The sequence below is a fragment of the Lutra lutra genome, chromosome 2 (assembly GCF_902655055.1).
Source record: "Lutra lutra chromosome 2, mLutLut1.2, whole genome shotgun sequence".
Classification (NCBI taxonomy): domain Eukaryota; kingdom Metazoa; phylum Chordata; class Mammalia; order Carnivora; family Mustelidae; genus Lutra; species Lutra lutra.
The window spans coordinates 121,782,419-121,803,596 of NC_062279.1; the positions used below are offsets into that span (position 1 = coordinate 121,782,419).

Sequence of the window (21,178 nt, forward strand, 5' to 3'; positions counted from 1 at the left end):
GCTTTTGTCTGGAGTGCTGCAATAGATTTATTACCCTTGGGTAGATGGGCTGCTTTACCTTGTGAAGAACTGTTAACTGATTCTGGAAGAAGGGTGGTTAGGCATTTGACAAGGATTTTGAGCAAGTCCTTTAGTAGCTGTTATTGGTGAGTACTAGAATGTAATGAGCTTAGGGTATGCTTGACTTTTTTGGGGAAATTTTCTTCTGTTACTTGTCTCAAGGAGGAATTCTATAAAATACATCCCATTTTCAGGAAACTGATTTATTCAAAGCATGCACGATTCTAAGTACTTACTGTTCTTTATTCAACTAGATCTCCTACTGTTCTATTATCAAAGGTACAAAATAATTTGAATTTGGTAAGTTCCAAGTTTATCTTTAAGCTTTTGTTTTAAAATTTTGTGGGGTAGTCTATAAATCATAGAGTTTCCATTTTGCAGATACTGTGTGGAAAACTGCATAGAGACACCTCTTTATATACTTAATGCTTTAAGTTTAGTTTCTAGGATTGCAAATGAGGATAATAATGTTTAAGATAGTGAAATAACTTTTCCAAGGTTGGAGTTGTGGAGATGAAACTGAAATTTGGTCTCAGGACTTTCTGAGTGTAGAGTCTAGCTGTGAACCACTGCATTATACAGTCTTTTATTCCCCTCCCCCCTTCTTTAATTTAATTTAATGCCCAGTTCTTTTTTTCGCTAGTTACACCATGATACTGGAGAAAGTAGTTCAGGAAGTTTCTATAGGACAGGTTCAGAGAAGTGGAAAGATGTTTCTGGGACAGTTAAAAAAAAAAAATTTGTTTCTGTAGGACAAAGAAAACTGAGAAAAATAACATGGCTTTGGGGTAGGAGTTGGTGAAATTAATAAGAAAGAGTAATCACTGCCAAAGAAACAGGAACCTGATGAATAAGATGGAAGTATATGGAAGGAGACTAGTGGTTGAATAAGGTGGAGCTTGAAATTTACCTATTACTATATAATTTGTGATCTTGAAATTGTGTCACAATGAAAAGAGTACTAAACCAGGATTCAGATACTTTGGTTTGATTCTTAACCCTTGGACTTTTAGCTCTGTAGCCTTAAATAAGTTCTCTTGGCCTCAGTTTTTTGTTTTGTTTTTTTTTAATCTGTATAAGGTCTTTGAGAGGATTAGTATATTAAGAAGTAACTGAAAAGGTTTTGAAAGACGTAACTACTCAATTCTTTAAGTGCAGGCTGCATACAGTTAGGACTTCCTGTCAAAGAGTTCAATATGAGAAGGGGATAGGGGAAGAGTTACTTACTTGATGGTGTAGAAACTGGCACACACTACCTCAGCCAGGTGGTCAAGGTTAACATATTCAGTGATTAGTCATGTTGATGGTGTATACCTTTGTATGATGTGACAAGAATGGCATTTTATTTTTGGGGTCTTCCTCTATAAGACTCATAATCTGTGTCTGACCATGAGAAAAGCTTCAGGCAAAACCAAATTGAGGACATTCTATAAAATATCTGACCATACTCCTGAAAATGCCAAGGCCATCAAAAAGAAGGAAAGTCTGAGAAACTCACGGCAAAGAGGAGCCCAAGGAGACATGACAGCTAAATATAATGTTATAGTGGTTCTCTGGATGAGATCCTAGAACAGAAAAAGGACATTAGATAAAAACTAATCTGAATAAACTGTGGATTTTCATGAGTCAGTATTGATACATTATTATTAGTTGATTATAACAAATGTACCATTCCAATATATGATGTTAATAATTGGGGAAACTAAGTGTGCAGTGGGGGTTGCAAGGTGGTGTAGGAACTCAGTACTATCTTAATTCTTCTGGAAATCTTAAGCTTTACAAGAAGAGGTCTGTTAATTAAATAAAAGAGTTTTAAGGTCGGTATCACGGATCCAGACATAGTACAGACATTTAATGAATGTAACTGAAGTTAAAAAGCCTGGCGCATAGCTCTGTACTACATTGTATGGGAAGAGTGGAATGTATGGAAGGAGAAAAGCCATGGGGGAGATTGCCAGTTCCTTGGGTGAGGGCTTTGGGGGAGACCTTCTTTCCTATTCATCATCCTGCTGCTCATGGTGATAATGGAAAGTTCCTGGGAAAAGAAAGCCCTGAGAGGAAATTGGCTGGGGAATCTGGGTTTAGGGCTTCCTTGAGCTTGCCTGTTTCACTGCAGTTCTCAGTTGAAGCCTATAAAGGAGTGTGTTGGTTCTGGCCCCAGACCCTATCATTATAAAGAATACTTTCTTTTAGTGTTTTGGTTATTTTTTCTTTCACCTCGGATATAGCTTCTAATTTAGTCTCACCAGGAACTATGTCCAGATTCATGTCTTTTGTGGACCCTAACTCATTATTCTCCTTCTATAGGTTTATTGCCATTTGGGCTCATCTACAGTCTGAAACCTTTTGAGTTTCTATTTAATTTCCTTTCAGGCTTTTTTTTTTTTAAAACTTTAATAATTCCCTTGACTTCTCTAAATAGTGTTGTCTTATGTGCCCCATATGCTTAAATTGGCAGTTATTAGTATCATTATTAAATATATATACTTAGTTTTATCACTCTTTGAATGGCTATTAGGGAATAACTAATGGTAATTGATTATTAGGACAAATAGAATGATGTGCCATTATGTAGAAGTTAGATTGGATTTATTTAACTTTGGCATTATTTGTGCACTATATAAGCTGAAATGTTAAAGTTGAAACATCATATGTTATAACTTAATGTTAACATTTTTTTGAGTTGGGCTTGTATCAGTCAATAAAAGTGCTATGTAAAAAAGATTGTATAACATTTGGCTAAAAGCAAAAAATGATAATAATATGAACTATAATAACAAAACTTTCAACATTTGGATTCTTAGAAGACTTAGATTTAAAAAGAGAAGAATGCCTTCAGACGTCTAAGAAGTTTACTTAATAATAGAAAGAAAATTTTATTGTTGGATTCATTTAACTTTTTATTCATGGAATCCAGCTGAGAGAGATTAGTCATTTTTTCCTTCTTTTAAATCTCTTGAATAAAATTTAATTAAAGAAATATTAAAATTTCATGTCTATAATGCTTTGAAAACTATTTGTAAATGTTTTATAATTGCAGCAGTTATGTAACTCAGATTATTAAGCTCCTTTATGTTCTATATTCTCTGTTTCTGTACATGGTAAACAAAGACGCATTAGATGAGCTCCTCGCTATCTGTCAACTCATAATTTAGTCAGACATTTGATTAAAGAAGTGATATAATGAAATGGGTAATATTTAGAATCTTGATGATTAAATGTATGTGAGAAATGAAAAAGGGAGAAGTCAGAGGTGATTAAAATTTTCACTGTCAGTGACTGGTAGATGGAAGTACTCTGACTCTTGAAAAAGTTAGCATGTGAGGAAGAAAGGCAGATTAGAGGTAGGAGAACAGATACCAGACTGGGATTTAGACATGTGGAGTTTGAAATGCCTGTGGAACAACATGGCAGATAATATGTAAAAGGCCATTTTTAGTATGGGTTTGCAGCTCAAGAGAATGGTCATTTCTAGTGATAAAAACATGGAAGCTGAAACCCATTGTTTGCAGTTCTGCGTAATAGTCAGTAAAGGAGTTGGAGAGTGACCAGAGTGGTCAGCAGTAATGTAAGGGGATTCTGTGGGCATGTCTACACTTAGACTTTATAGCCAGCCAAATTGTAGGCAGCATGGTGCTGCTGTGTAAATTCTGAAGTGTGTCATTTTTGTTTCCTGAAACAGTAAGTTGTGGGGAAGGTTTATGTTGTACTTTTTTTGAGAGGATGACTTGAATTCTCTTCCCTTCTCTGCTAGCCCCTCTTGCTTTTTAGGGTTTTTACTTACCAAGGTAAGGTATTTCTTGACTCGTACTTAATCCTGTTTTCAAACCCTTTGAAGTACTTTCCCAAAATGGCCTTCTGTATGTGCCGATGTCGTACTTTTTATTAATTTTCAAGATCCTTTACTCGCATTACATATATGTAATTCTATCTCATGCGAGTTTGGGTTTTTATGAGTATATTCCATAGCATTTAACCATAGTTAACACTTAGGTTAACTTGCCTTCCCTAGACATTTTAGAACTTATAAAAACTTGGTTTGAATTGTAATAGCCAAAAGCAACAGGCAGGTGTCAGACACATTTAAAAAGCCCTTGGGAAACTGGAAAAAATCCAGTACTGATTAAAGGAGCAAAATTGCCTCGCAATTTTGCATGAGGTATAAGTATTGAGTTTGTGACTGATAGGATATAAAATCATGAAACGAAAAAAGATAAGTCAGATTTAGTTCTCACTGGATTAGTAGCACAGCTGGACAAATCTTTACATGAATTCATGTTATTTTTGTTTTGAAAAATTGAACACTTGAAATATTAACCATGGAAACATGGAAAATAACATTACTGCAAAATAAGCCTACTTATGATACTTTATTTTTGGTAGTTTTCTTGATCACCCTTATGAGTGAAGCACATTATCTGGGCAGGTGAAATGTGACAGGGCTTACATACCACAGTTATTTGGTAATTAAAATTGGAGAAGAAATAACTTTATCTAGTCCATCTATTTTATGGGTTTATGTATTACTTTTTTAAAGAGTTAAAAAACTCATGAGCAAATGTGGCACTTATAAACCATACTATTTATACTTAACCCTTATTATATTTTGATGTAAATGGTCTCTTGTTTATAATAGAAATCAATAAAATTTTTATTTTCAAATTAACCCATGTTCACAGCTATTTATTGAGGATTATACTTTGTGCTTGTCACTTGCTCTGCTCCCACAAATACCTTTGAATTTGAATTGCTAGTACCATGCAAAATCTTTTTTTTTTTTTTTAAGATTTTATTTATTTATTTGACAGAGAGAGCGCGTAGGCTCGCACACACAAGCAGGGGGAATGGCTGGCAGAGGGAGAGGGAAGGGAGAAGCAGGTACTCCTCACTGAGCAAGGAGCCTGATGCACAGCTTGATTCCAGAACCCTGGGATCCTATGACCTGAGCCAAAGGCAGATGCTTAACCAACTGAGCCATCCAGGTGCCCCAACATGTAAACTCTTAAAGGCACATTTCCTTTTTATTTATTTATTTATTTGTTTGTTTTGGACCGGCTTGGAACAAATGGAACACATCATAGTTTTTAGAAAGAGTAATTGTCTAGGAACCAAAATCTTGCATTTTTCTCATTTTTTCTGCCATTTAACTTTTTTGGGCTTTGGGCATTTCATTCAACTTCACACTTTGTTTTCCTCAGGTTTTAAATGAAGTAGGTTAGACTAAATGACTCCTAAAGCCCTCCCACTAACATTCTGAATATGTTTAACATAGTGCTTATATTCTAATCTGTTGCTTGTCCTTTATTCCTGTTGATTGCTAAACTTTTAGGGCCTTTCCTCTAATTTTCAGGTATGTTGGTAAGAGACTTGCATGCCAGTTCTGCCATTTATTAAGCTGTGTGACTTTTCATAAATCACTTAAACTTTTTTCACTTCACATTTTTTTTCTGTAAAGTTATGATAATAAGAATATCCATTTCAGGGGACTGTTGTAAGCAGTGGAGAATAATACATATGAAGCATTTAGCAAGATTTCATGAAATTAGTTGACACTAGTTGCTGCTTTCTTCTGTTTTTAAGAATTGCATATGTAGGGGCGCCTTGGTGGCTCAGTGGGTTAAGCCTCTGCCTTCGGCTCAGGTCATGATCCCGAGGTCCTGGGATCGAGCCCCGCATTGGGCTCTCTGCTCGGCAGGGAGCTTGCTTCCTCCTCTCTCTCTGTCTGCCTCTCTGCCTACTTGTGATCTCTGTCAAATAAATAAATAAAATCTTAAAAAAAATTGCATATGTATTTGGTTTCAAATAGAACAAAAAATATAACATCATAGCTTATGATTCCTTGTTTCCCGTTAGAATAAAATGTAATATATGTCTTGAAAGCTGAATTTAATCTTTTGCAACTCGTACCAGAAAACAGTGATTTTTGGCTGTTTGAACTTTAAGCTCAAAATAAACCTTCCTTGGTTTTGAAATTGCTTTGACTTCTTATAAAATTCTGGACCCATGTAACATATGAGTGTAGATACTGGGTTACATTTTGTAGGCTAGTCATCTAGGTAAGGTTTGTCAGAATGGTGGTTTCTGCAACATCATATGTTCTCTAAGGGCCCTATGGAAGTCTTTTTTTTTTTTTAAGGTTTCTTATTTATTAGAGAGAGAGTGTGTACACGCTAGAGAGAGAGCAGGGGTCAGGGAGGGAGAGGAAAAGGAGACTCCCTGCTGAGCAGGGAGTCCGAATAGGGGCTAGATCCCAGGACTCTGGGATCATGACCTGAGCCAAAGGCATCTCCTTAACTGACTGAGCCACCCAGGCTCCCCTCCTGCAGAAGTCTTTTTTATTACTGCTATGACTTATTAGTAATACTTGAATTATTCCAACCCATATTTTCTTTTTTTTTTTTTTTTTAAGATTTTATTTATTTATCTGACAGAGAGAAATCACAAGTAGGCAGAGAGGCAGGCAGAGAGAGAGCCCGACGTGGGGCTCGATCCCAGGACCCTGAGATCATGACCTGAGCCGAAGGCAGCAGCTTAACCCACTGAGCCACCCAGGCGCCCCATAACCCAACCCATATTTTCTTATAGTGCAAAATTCTTAGGTTAGATTTTCAAATCTTTTTTTTCTTTTTCTTTTGTTTTTTGAAGGAAAAGAAACATTGTTTCTTATTTATGGGTTTCCTGTAGCTAAACTCTGTTTAGTAGAGGAATGACTCTTTACTGGTTGAGGTTATATGCCATATTTTCACATTTCAAAAAAATATCAAGTCTGTTTGCCTAAACATCATATATTTAAAACATTAATTTTTCTGTTATTGGTAGCAGGATATTGATATTGTATTCTCAGAGATCACGAAATGATCATAATCTTGTACATTTCAACACTGATGTTCAAGTCATCTTTTTTAGATAATCTGTGGAGAACAATAATCATTTCTCCCGATTCTCTAGTAACTTTCCTTCAGTTAAGCCAGATAATTAAAAAGCAGTATATATGCAATGTATATACTGCCTAAATATAAAGTTATGTCTTCACTGGGTTACTATTTTATGTCAAGCCCTTGACTTTTATGGAGAGTTGCTGTAAGAATAATAACAATAATTCAGATCCGTCATGATAATAATTACATTAAAAACAACAGTGACATCAGCAATTTCCTTTTTGATTATTATCAGGGCACACTTGCTTAATTAATTACCCTAAATAAAATAACATTCTACATATTTCTCACCCTGCCCTCACTCTACCTTCTCTGACCTCCTCCCTGACAATAACCCATTTTCCTAATTATCGAAGGTTTGCTTTATTGAGTGGGTCCTGATTCTTGTTTTGTTGTCACGGTCTTCTTTGGGTAAAAGGGTAATTTATCATATTGCAAATGAATAGCACCTACTTTATTTATTTGACTGTCTATATTATGAACCGGCAGACATTGTTTTGCCCTGTAGCACAGGAATAAAAATGATCAGGCGAGGTGAAACCATGCAAAAATGATCCATGGGGAAAATTACAACTGTTCTACGATCTTTAAAAAGTTGGCAAAACATTAAGGACTCTCTTACTCTTGGTTGTAAATAATATATAAGCAGTGCAATTTGGCTATGTAACAACAGCTTTCTTGCTGGTCTCCTTAGTATAGCCATTCATTTACACTCTGATGGTATAAAACTCCATTTTAGGACATTGCAATTTATTTACTCATTTATTTACTTGAAGCATTCTTGGCAAAAATGTTATACTAGTTTCAAGTGCATAGCATATTGTTTCAACAATTCTGTACATTACTCAGTGCTCACCATAACAAGTGTATTCACCATCTGTCACTGTACCATGTTATTACAGTATTGACTATATTCTCTATGCTGTACTTTTTATCTCTATGACTTATTTTATAATTGGAAGTTTATACCTCTTTAGCTATTTCACCCATTTTTATATTCATGAATTCTAGGTTTAGGATTTATTTTTGGTTGCAAACAACGCTTCTGTAATATTCTTGTATATGTCTCTTTTGGTGTATACGTAAGAGTTTCTCTATGGTATATATACCTAGAAGTTATTGTCATTGGGCATGAACATCTTAAACATACTAGGTATTTTGAAATTGCTTTTTAAAGTATCATTAATTTTTTTCCTTAATGTTTTGATCAGTTTTCTTAATATTTTTAAGGCCAGGTTTTTTAGTCACCAATAATGTCATTGATATTTTTGGTGACTTTTTGATCTTATTGACAGAAATGAACTATTTCAAATTGTGTGAGGTTAATCTAGATAAGGAGTCAGCAAATTACACAGCCTTTAAGTCAAATCCAGCCTGCAGCTTGTTTTAATCTAACCCTCTAGTTAAGTATGAATTTTACATTTTTAATGGGATGTTAAAAAAGAGGAATATGTGACACAAGCCATTTGTGGCCCATAGAGTGTAAAATATTTACTGTCTGGCTCTTTATATTTTTTCTTCTCAATTCCACAGTACTCAGGAAAATGCCTTCAGGTTTATTTATCTCACTGATGACTATAAGTGTAAATTTTGTGTTCCTATTACATGGTCTAATGTGTGTCTTAAAAACAAGCTTGTAAAATTGATTTGATATTAAGCCATTGCTATTCAAAATCCTTTAAAAGGGGAGAACACTCTGCTTCAGCATAACTAACGTTTCATCCTTTGTCTTCATTGAAAATAAATCTGTTTCGGATTGCATTATTTAAGAAATTAAGATAATAAATCATTGGTGGTGAGATTAGAGTCATGAAGTCTCTCTCTCTGTAGTGTTTTTGGGGAAACAAGCTCAAAAACAATTTCATTATGTAAACATGATTGCTTGGAGACAGTGTAGGTACCAATGTATAGACAGTTGGCGTACTAGTTATAAAGTGTAGTCATCACAAGGACTGTCCCAAGCAAGTTTTCTTAAAAATGTGTTTGCTTACCGACGGTTTATGTGTTTCCTGGTTGTTGGTAGATTTCAGTCACAGATGTAGAAGTACCTTAAATGTAACATAATTTCATAATATGTCATAATTATGTTTTTAATACATCTGCCCCCTAAATACCCTCAAGTATTAATTTTTTAGAAAAGATTATTTTTAAAGAAAAGAGGAAAACAGGCATAAGAAATAGATGAGAGGCTTTATGTTTTGTTTTTTAGGGAAAACTTTGTTAATGTTATAGAAAATTTACTAATGCATCATCTTGGATTAATTTAAAAAATCAGGCAGAAAGATAAAACTGCTTCTTTTATTACTTAAGGATTTCTATGTTGATGCTATCAAATAACTCCTCTTAAGTGAACATGACTAAAGGCAGTATTCTTGGAGCAGCTGGATTTTGTTAGCCTGAATGTTGAGAGACTCTTCCTATTCTTTTCTTATTCTTATCCTTGACTGTTCCATCCTGATCCCCCTGTGTTCTAATGCACTCATTTGTTGCCATTCTATCATACTTGAATATTTTTGAAGCACCTATTGTGGAGGTAGTATATAAAAAAAAGTATTAAATATTGTCTCCTTTTTATCAGACATATTTATAATTTGTCTTTTAATGCAAATTTGTCTGTTTTTCCCACCCCCCCCATCTTCTGTCTTCTTTTGGAATAGTTGAGTATGTTTTGATATCCTGTCTTATCTCCCCTATTTTCTTAATAGCTAAACCTCTTTGTTTTATTTTTTAAAAAATACTGACTCTAGGTTTACACAAATTTAATTTATAGTGTACCTCCCAGTACTATATTACTTTATAAGATTCTTACAATTTACTTTCCTTTGTGCTATATTCTATATTTTATCTCAACATATGTATAAACCCCAAAGTATATTATTATTTTTGCTTTAGATGTTCAGTTGTCTTTTTAAGAAATTAATGAAAAATATTTAGCCATATAGTACCATTTCCGACACTTTTCATTTCCTTGTACTTAATACAGATTCCCTCCTGGCTTTTTTTTTAAAGAAAGGGGAGAGAAAGAGATGGGGGGAGGGGAAGATGGAGAAGGAGAAAGAGAATCCTAAGTAGGCTCCACACCCAGCACAAAGCCCAAGGTGGGGCTCAGTCTCACAATCCTGAGATCACGACCTGAGCTAAAATCAGGAGTCCCAAGCTTAACCAGACCAGACTGAGCTACCCAGGTGTCCCGCCCTTCTGGCTTTAGAACTTCCTTTAATTAAGTTTTTGTAGTGGAGATTTGTCGGTGATACTTTCCCTTAGTTTCTGTTTATCTGATACAGTCTTTTGTTTGCTTGCACTGTTTAAGGATATGCTATTCTAGCTTGATGGTTGTTTTTTGCAATACTTTTGTTCTAATGTCACCTGGCTCATAAGGTTTTGGATGAGAAGTCAGTGCTGATTCTTTTTGTTTGCTTGCATGTTAGGTATCTTTTTGTTCTCCACCTTCTCTGAAGTTTGTATCTTTTTTGCTGGTTTCCAACAGCTTGATCTTGATGTGCTTGGTATGATTTTTTTTTTTCCTCCCATCATATTTGGGGTTTGTTGAGCCTTTTAGATCTGGGGTTTCATTGATTTTTATCAAATTTATATATATTTCTGTTTTTCTTCTTATGCTTTTTTCTGGATCTCTAATTATACATATTTTAAGTCTTTGGATATTGTTATATAGATCCCTGAAGTCTCATCATTTTTATTAAAACTTTTTGCTTCAATTTGAGTAGTTGCTCTGTCTTCAGGTTTACTGACTGTTTCACTACAGTGACTATTATATTTATAATACCTGTTTTTAAGACATTGTGTGCTAATTTAATAATTTCTGTTCTTTCTGGGTCTGTATATATCAAATCTTTTTTACTTATCTCACTGTAATAGTTCTGTTTGTGGATCAAGTGTTTTTTCTTCTATTTTTATGAACTGTCTAAACTTTATAGAAAGATTGCAGGAGTAGTCAGAATTTTTTTTCCTTAAAGCATTTGAGAATAAGTTGCTGCTGTATGCTCTATCACCCTGAATAATTTAGTGTATATATCTATAAAAAATACATTGTCATGTAACCATAGTACAACCATCAAATTAGAAAAGAACATTATTATTACCATTTAAGTTTTGTCACTTGTCCTAGAACTGTCCTTTATGACAAAATGATCTGATCCATAATCATGTGCTGTATTTAACTGTCATGTCTCTTAAGTGTTCTTCATTTGGGAATGGGTCCTCACTTCTTCTTTTATTTCTGTGACCTTGACGTTTTTTAACATTATAGGTCAGTTATTGTGTAAAATATCTCTCAGTTTGGGTTTTTTTTATATTTACTCATGATTAGATTCAGATTTTTCAGCAAAACAATGCTGTGTTCTTCTCATTGTGTCCTGTCAGGTGATACTTGATTTTAAATGGTCTCATTGCTACTGATGCTAACTTCGATTATGGTTGTGTCTGCCAAGCTTTGCCATTGTAAAATTACTGTTATCCCCATGAAGTTAATATTGCTCTGTGGGTAGTTACTTTGAGACTATATAACTAACTTGTTCCTTAACATAATGTTAACAGCAGGTTTCCATCTCTTTGAGCACTTTCTTACTATCTAGGCAGTAAGATTTCCAGACTCATTTTGTATATCACCTATCCCAGCCTTGGAATCTGCCATTTCTTTAAGAGGCCCTGATATCTTTATGATGGAGAATTTGGAATCCAAGTTTTTAGAATTTAAAAGCCATGCTCTGGGTGCTAGATGTGCTTATTATTATCGGGATATGGCACCTCTCAGATTCTCTGAGGGAACAGAGCTCAGGAATATGAATGTGTTTGAATATATATGCACACACATACCTACACATATGGACACACACATGGGTATATATATTTGCACACACTTTTTTATATTTACTTACCTAAATATATTGAAAGTCTTGGATTTATACTGATAATTCCAATTTCAGTTCAGTACAGTAAAATTCATTCTCATTTTCTTTATTTTTATATTACAACTCCTCTAATAGTGAGGAACCTGGCTACTATTATCCTTAATTATTTATTTGATCAGTCCTTCTAAATATAATTCCCCTTTACTGCCTCTGCCCCTTTTCTTCCTGAACAAACATACTCCTCATCTGTCAGGGTGATGCCACCATCTTCCTTTCCCACCTCTCCCCACCTCTTGTAGCACCCTCCTCATCCCACTGACTTTAGTGATCTTTGCTGTGCTGCTCTTCCCCACGTGTACTTTTCTTACTCCACTAGGGCCCTGGTACCCAGTATAAGACCATCTTGTCACCTCAGTGCTTTCCTTATCCTATTCTGCCCCTCCATGTTCTTCCTTGACATCTTCCATACTATACACCTCGCCACGTCCTACCCTTCCAGGAGGATACCTGTCTTACCCACTGGGGCTACATACAATATTCTGTATAACATTGCACGGGGATGCCTTCTCATGTGGACGCTTTCCTCAATTCACTTTGCTTTAGTACTCCATGCTGTTCTGCTCCCTTGTATGGGAACTCTCCATCTCAGTTCTTATCCAAACCCTATAGAAATGTCCTCCTCATTCCACTGAGACTGTGACACCTCATTTTGACCCACCTTCCCAGGGTGAAGTTCTCCTTACCCTCTTGATCTCTAATACCTCATGTTAGGTGGCTGCCACTACTACCCCTGTGCTGATTTCTGCTTGTTCATCTGCGTTCCTTCCAACCCCCCTCCAGCCAGAGGAGATAACTCCCTTAGAACAAAGTCTCAGGACCACCAACACTGGTAACCCTCATCAGTCAGAGCATCACACCATGACAATGACAATGATTCTTGTCACCTTCTAAGTGTCCATTCATTCAGCTTCTCTCTGAATCTCCCTTCAGATATCTGCCACTCAGCACTTCATCCAGCTGATAGAAAATCTCTTTTCCCTTCCTGTGTCCAGGTATTTTAGAAGGGGTACCAATGGTGAAACGTGTGCCCTTCTAGTAATAAAGTTCTACAGACTTTCACTAACTGGCCATCAACAGGAGAATCCCTATAAAAGTGGCTCATCTCCAAGTGATACACTGCATATCATTGATTCAAAGATGCACACTTTTTTGTTTGTTCTTGGGGTTTTTTTGACATTTAGTGTTTTTGAATGTTAACATTTTTTCTTTCTTAAATATCTAAAGTATCATATATTGTGTGAAAAACAATAGGCTTTCTTTTTTTAATTGCACACCTATCTACTGTCTAATGGCACATAATCATCACATCATGAAAGTCATGGGATATTGAAAACAAAACAAGGGGTGCCTGTGTGGTTCTTTCAGATGAACACCTGACTCTTCAATTCAGCTCAGGTCATAATCTCAGGGTTGTGAGATTGAGCTTTGTGTTGGGCTCACACATTGGGCATGGAATCTGCTTAAGATTCTCTTTCTCCTTCTCCCTCTTCCTCTGCCTGTGCCTTACCCCCCCAAATAAAAAAAAATTAAAAATAAAAACAAAAAACCCTGCTGTCCTGAGAACTACAACTATTCCCTTCAAATATTGGTATAAAGTTTGTCCTATAATGCTAAGTGTCTTTCTCAGCTGTGGGAAGTTTCTCTCACTGTACTCATTTAAATCAGCTGAGAAGAGCATGTTTGGCCCTGCAGGTTCTTATAGTCAGTGTCTGTCTACATGGCCAAGTCAAGTGAGAGCAGAGTGTCCAAGAGTAGCATTTATATAGGAAACACTCAGGGACTATAAAATAATATTACGGATTACATGACTTCCATTCCATTCTCAGGAATTATTATGGAGTCCTAAGAAGAATAGCCCTGAGGTCTTGTTTCTTGCCAGAGAAGGATATTGATCTAGTTGTCTGGGATCCAAAATGACATGTAGACCTACTCAGAACCAGCCACTGATTAGATCTGGGAATACATGGATGATATCTCTTTGTTGGTCTTCCAAATTAGACTGTTCTATCTTCAATACCTAGCACCATGCCTGATCTATAGTAAAAATATGCTTTGACGGGTAGATAAAGTAGAAGCTAAACTATTATGTTTAGTCACAGCCTTTCCTTTATATTGATGTGTAGTTTTTGAAATATAGAATGGCTTTAATTTTTGAGACAGAAGTAACACCCAATGAAAATAAGTATGCTAAGGGAACCAATTTAGTTGAGAGCAGATTTTTATTTTTTCCTCTTTTTTTTTTTAAGTATTCATTTTATCTTTCATCAAAAGACATACATGTGGTTACATTTAGAGGACATTGAACAGTTGTTTTCTTTTCATGCAGGGGCCTGAATTAATGAATAAATATGTTGGTGAATCTGAAAGAGCAGTTAGAGAGGTAAGATGATTATGTCTTGAAGTGGAACTCTGTGTAGGGGAATCATCCTTTTGTCCTTCTGTATGGTTTCCATTTTGTTTTGGATTGTAGATGCTGAAATTTCCAAATCCAAATTCTAGTGGTATATTTGTCATTCAGGCAAACATTATTTTATTATTTAAAAATGCAATTTCGATCATCTACAACACTTCATCTTTATCTTTAAACATCATAATACTATGAACATTTAGTTTTACCAAATAAAGATTTTAACAACTGCCCTCATTTCATTAAAAAACAAAAAAATACTCCTGTACTTACAAGGAATGCTTGATCTCAGAATGAGATTTAAATCCTTTTAAATTATGTAGTCCTTTAAATTGAATAAGCTTAGTATATGAAAATTTCACAGTACTGTCCTTATTTTAATTATTTTACCTTTGCCTGGTGACTTAGATAATGCATCCCCTCCCCCCCCTTTTTTTTAAATAATTTTTTATTATTTTTTTAAGACTTTATTTATTTGACAGACAGAGATCACAAGTAGGCAGAGAAGCAGGCAGAGAGAGAGGGGGAAGCAGACTCTCCGCTGAGCAGAGAGCCCCATGTGGGGCTTGATCCCAGGACCCCGGGATCATGACCCGAGCCAAAGGCAGAGGCTTTAACCCACTGAGCCACCCAGGCGCCCCGCCCCCTTTTTTTTGAGTATGATTCCATGTAGATGCAATGTCCAGAACAGGCAGATGTATATATGTAGGAAGTAGATTAGCCCTATGTATATATTTTTAAATCTTAAAAATACCTCCACACATACTTACAATGTTTAAATGTTACATTTTTAAGTTCTTATAAAAATCCACATACATAACAGCAGCATATTATATACTATATTCAAAGATTTTTACTAAGTATTGTAGCTCTGTCAAATAATATAGATAAAATAGTTAAGCGTTATTGTGCTATATAATAAATGTCAATATAGTTAGTATGTAATACTTGAAAGGGATATAAAATTTTTTGTGATTTTACCATCACATTTTAGTATAGTATATGGTGTATAGATAGCATATTATATTTAATTAAAGACTAAATGAATAAAAATATAAATATACAGAATGGAAAAAAAAACCTTAAAACCATTGAAATATTTAAATCATCTTTTCCCCCAACTCAAAGAATTTGGTGCTGTAACTGTAAATATTACCTCAATTATGATGCATCCCCCTTCTAAGATTTAAAGCCAGTGCCTAATTGATAGGCCACTCACCCATATTGCGGAAGCTGCACAACTGATAAATTCATGCAAAATCGGGGCACTTGGAGTCGCGTAACTATAGGAATTCGATCACAAGTCTTGGCTTTCCTAAGCAGAGGTTGGCCTGCCTCACACAGACACCGTGTATCCTTACAGAAGCTAAAAAGGACAAGAATACACAAACAGCAATGGAACGGATGGCCTCCATTTGTGAATACCTGGGTACCAACCCAAGAGAATTAGAGATTGGAATACTTGGTTTTTCATCTAAGAAAAAATCTTAAGTAACTTTTTGTCCTTTTTCTTTTTTCTTGAAAATGTAGACAGTGATAATTGTAGGAAACATTAACAAGAACAACAGTATCATCATTGATTAAAATTTTAAAAAGGCAATATTTATTAATATTAATGTTTTATTTTTATGGTCATGATCCTTGTGACCAGAAGATGGGGGCCTAGATTACAGATAACACACATTTGGATTTCTTTCTGCCTGTGCTGACTTTTTCTAGCCCGTTTCCACATTTTTTGCCCTTGTGACTGGCTAGCTGGCCAGTCCCTCTTGTTGGTAGTGTTTGACTTCTGGTCTTATCAGTCTGTGCTATTCCAAGGTTTGGTCATTTTTCTTGTCCTGGCTTTACGTCAGCCATTATTTTTCTGCACGGTCTTCAGAGAAATGAGTAAGGAGGGTGGCTTTTGGGTTTGTGGGTATTTTATATGCTAAGCTATAACTGATTTTACATGTTTATGGTTTTTCTTTTAAACATGTGTTTATGATTATTAATAATAACCGTCATTTACTGAGCTCTTACTATATTCCTGGCACTGTGCTAAATGCTTTGCATTCTTTTTTTAAACTCAATTCTTAAAAATAATCTTCTGAGGCAAATATTTATCATTATCTCCGTTTTCTAGATGTGGAAATTGAAGTTTAGAGAAGTAAAGTTACCAACTGAAGGTCATGATTGGGCTGGTTGACTTGCACATAATAGATTTATTTCCTAACATAGTTTTCGAACTAAAGCCAACTGCAAAATTTTCTAAAGTTTGCTATCTTTAGCTAATGTGGCACTCTTTTCACCAGATCTTCCGAAAAGCGAGAGCAGTGGCCCCGTCCATTATTTTCTTTGATGAACTTGATGCCTTAGCAGTTGAAAGGGGCAGGTAAGAAATATTTAAAAGGACTGCTATTAAATATTGGCAGTTACATTGTAAAGTAAATTAACACTTCATATATAGATTTTATTTATTAATACATTTAGACTAAATGAAAACATTTTTTTTAATTCATGTAGTTTTTTTCTCTTATACCCAACTATTTCATGTTATCACTTTATAATACTTCCATATACTTTTTTTTTAAAACACTGATATCCATTTGGGACATTTGAGTTAATTTTTATAGCTTATTATTTATAGTCTTTACATTATTTACCCTAGTACTGCCAGTCAAACTTTGGGTTTTTATATGCATATGATAAAAACTGTAAACAAAACTCCATTAAGGATAATTATACAATACAGTAAAACCAATTGTAATAAAAGGTGTTATTTTATAGATTTTAGTACTCTCTGGATTATGTTTCCTAAATAGAGTTACAGTAGAATAAAAATTAGTATTAATAGTTTTGTTCCTGAATCTCAAGCAATAAAGATTATTTATATCATTTCAAACAGATGTGTGTGTGTGTGTGTGTGTGTGTGTGTGTATGTGTACAGATATATATGTGTGTGTAAGGGTATGTGTGCATGTATCTTAACTGTTTACAAGTATGATTTTTTTCCTCTACAAATGTTTAGAAGTCCTTTTAAAGATTATATATTACAAGTACTTCATGTGGAGAATGTTAATTTGTATGCTTTGTGCGTACCTTCTTGATCTATATATTGATTAGAAAAGTTTTGCTTGGGATCCCTGGGTGGCTTAGTCGATGAAGCATCTGCCTCAAGTCATGAACCTGGGGTCCTGGGATGGAGCTGTACGTCGAGCTCCCTGCTCATTGTGGAGTCCGCTTCTCCCTCTGTCTGCTGCTCCCCCGCTTGTGTGCTCTCTCTCTCCCTGACATATACATAAATAAAATCTTTAAAAAAAAAATTAAAAGTTTTGCTGATAATAATTACAGTGATGGTAGATGGGACCTTTTAGGTCCCCAGTGTTAAAGTCTGTAACAGACATTGGTGCTCTTTTCTTTCCTGGGTAGAGCTGCCTCATCAGATGAGAATATGAACTATCATGAGGAGACTATTATTGGGTAGTAGTCTACCCTGCTTTTCACTCTACCCATTGGATAACCTATAAATACCTACTGGTCTTTTTACTTTATGAGTTGAAGTACTTAGACTGTCTTATTACTTCTGAGGTGAAGTGTCATAAAAGGTTACAAGTAGCTCAAGTTCACCTAACTACAAGAGAAGAAAAAGAAACAAGAGAAGTTTGCTGAAGCAGTGTGACCTGCCACATTTATGTGATATCAGAGACATTTTTGGAGCCTAAAAAGGAACAGGGTGGGATACATTGTTAAATATGAACCAGATGTGAGGTAGTATATATAGCAGAGTTCTCATAAAACGCTTTTGAAATAAAAAGGTGTGAGAAACCAGACAAGGCACTTGATAGGAATATCCAGTTTTTGTGGGCAATTTGGCCCAGTAGAAATTTGCAAATATTTTAGAGATGCTAGTGACTTGCAGCCTCCAGATATCATTTCCCCTAATAGTCTTCATCATATTGTGTATTGTGTACCTCCCTCCTTCAGTGGCTTATTCAAACCAAAGTCAAATAAATTCTGTGATGTTTCCTTTGTATAGAAAAATTTTTGGTCATGTTCATTGATGTTTCAGAAAACAACAATAAGTGGTACCTGGGTGGCTCAGTTAAATGTCTAACTCTTGATCTCAGCTCTGGTCTTGATCTGAGGGTCATGAGTTCAAGCTCCTCGTTGGGCTCCATACTGAGTATGGAGCCTACCGAAAAAAAATAGAAAGAAAGGAAACAACAAAACAACAATGAAGCTGATTAAAACAAAACATAAAACATAATGCTAATGGTCCAAAGTAGAGACTTCTAGGTGGTTATATCTTAGGTGCACTAAGTTTAACGTAGATTATTTTTGATAGCCATAAGAACTCAAAGAGTGATACTCTGTTTTCTCTTGTTTATTTGTTTTTTCTTTCTGTATTTGTTTTTTAAAATTGTGTTATGGCCAGCATTGCCTAGAAAATAATTGTTTTATCTAATAAGAATGCGGGCACCTAAAAACCAGAATATGTAAAACCTCCACATATATAAATTTTGTTCTTCAGCTACTTGAATTGGACAGTTCCTAGAAATTGAAAAAACAGTTATTGATATATACCAAAAGTATAAAATTCCCAAGATACTAAACCAATTTTATGCATTGTTAAGGAAATAGAAAACATGGAAAAATTTAAAATTCCATAAACTAGTAGGCATTTCTACATAATATTGGGCTATAGAATAGTTATTGCTTTAATTTGTTAATTGTTTTTATGTTTTCTATGATAACACTCAGGTCAAACTCATATGACTAGTTCAAAAATAATAGCGCATAAAAAGACTGTCTCTTCTTATCAAGACTTTAATTTCTAAACTTAAAATGTTTAACAAATTGAGCAGGGAATTATTATATATTCTAGTCCCTATTATCTTTTGTTTGTTAAATCAGTTATTTTGACTATTTGAAGTTACTCAAATTAGCCATGGAACTGAGGTTTGCAGCCAAGAAGCACACTGTAAATAGAACATGGGTATATTGTTTGCTTAGCCTTAGAAATATTTGTGCTTTCAGAACGACAGATTTTTTTTTCATGCTTATTAAAGTATCTAATTACAACCACTATTTTCTCCTCCTCCCTGTCCCATTTAAATTTCTCTGGGGTTTGAAAAATAAATAAGCCTGGTGTTTACTTCTTTTTTTCTGAATACCATTTAAATTATGGGTGTTCTGAATTCATATTGTGAGATAGAGAAAATGTTATAAGGTTCCCTTTATGAAGTGCTTTAATGATCTAAGACTGGCAAAATTGAAAATGCTGTTAAAGTAGCAGAGCTCTTTGGAAAAGAGGTATTATATCAGAGAGTAAAGCACTGAGATAGAGAAGAGGCTTAAATTATACTGAGCTAATAATATTAGGTAATACTCATTTAGTGCTTGTTATGTACTGGAAATTGTTTTGAGTGCTTTACAGGTAGAGAAAAAAAACTCACAGAAAGGCCCCTGCCTTAATGCAAGGTAGGATATCATACAGTTGACAGTTGGCTCCAGTACTGTGCCTGAGCTTCATACTAGCTTAAATATTTACCCTTTTCAGGGTCATAGTCAGGAGGAGAGAGCAAGCTGGGCAATAAATCATTGGTCAGCCTTGTCTTGGGCAGTAGTCCTGTCCTCAGAAGTGGAGAGATACAGAGCAAGTCCCCATATGCTAATTCTCTTAGCCCAGTCTTCTCTGATAGGTAAAATAGCCACTAACTAACCTGGAGATGCCTAGAAGATCTTCCTTGTCTAGGACATTCTAGTTAGTCTCAGGATCCTGAATCATCCTCATTTCCTGACATTGATTGCCTGGTAATGCCAAACCTTAAGCAGGATTAGAAGAGGTTCGAAATTAGGAACTTACTCTAGAGCTAAAGAGGCTCATCTTGTTTGTTTAATTAACTTCTAAATAATGTGACTCTCTTTGTTTGACCTCACTCACTACGTTATGGTTTTTTATATTTTGTTTTAGCTTGTACTTATCACAACAACCTTGTGTAGGTCCTATTTTCATCTCCGTTTTACAGGTGAAAAAGCTTAGACATATAGATGCATGAATATGATAGCTCAAGGTCATCAGAACTGGGATTTGAATTTAGATATTTTGACTTCAGGGCAGATAATCTGAGCCACTTTTTGACTCGACTACCATACCACAGATTCTAGGATTCCAGATATTAGTAGCTAACTAACCTTTCAAGCTTGTATTTATTGTGCATTTTCTCTGTGACTTACTTTAGTAATGATCCTGTTTGTCTAACTGGGCTGTTGTTACATTCCTTTGCCAGCATTCATTCATTCACTTGTTCAGTAAATATTTATTGAATGCTTAGTCTGCAACAGGCTTTATGTTGGGGTTAAAATAGTGAACGGGACCTAGGGCAATTTCCTTAACTTCTCTATGCCTTTTTTTCTTTATTTGTAAATTGGAGATGATAGTACTAACAAATTTTAGGTTGTTAGAATTAAATGCACGTAAAGTGCTTGACACAGTGCTTGACACAGTACTTGGCATGTTAATAACAACTTAAAAAACTTTAGTGTTTCTTATAGTGTCTGCATAGATATTCTACTGTTAATAGTAATAATTTCCATATAGATAGAAATATAGTAATAGACATAGTAATAAATCCTGTCCTAACAGAGTTTACATTCTAGTGGATGAAACTGAAACATTTGGGAAATTAGAAAATAAGATCTACAGATGATGTGTACTATGGTATTTCATCAGTCTAAGATGCCTTTATTTGTAAGACACATCATTATTTTTCCTCTCCCTTTACCCCACAACCCCCTGTCTTGCCTCTCAAATTCCTAATATCGGAGAGATTATATGATAATTGTCTTTTTCTGATTGATTTATT

General features: G+C 35.0%; 1 protein-coding gene across 3 annotated transcripts in view; it reads left to right on the forward strand.

The window, feature by feature from the left end:
- The window catches only part of SPATA5 (spermatogenesis associated 5), a 332,854-nt gene that overhangs the window by 72,439 nt on the left and 239,237 nt on the right, over positions 1–21,178 (forward strand). For all 3 annotated transcript variants that reach the window (XM_047718370.1, XM_047718369.1, XM_047718371.1), the window contains exons 12-13: positions 14,253–14,306; positions 16,625–16,704. In XM_047718370.1, the coding sequence (XP_047574326.1) occupies positions 14,253–14,306; positions 16,625–16,704 (134 nt within the window). The remainder of the gene's footprint in view (positions 1–14,252; positions 14,307–16,624; positions 16,705–21,178) is intronic.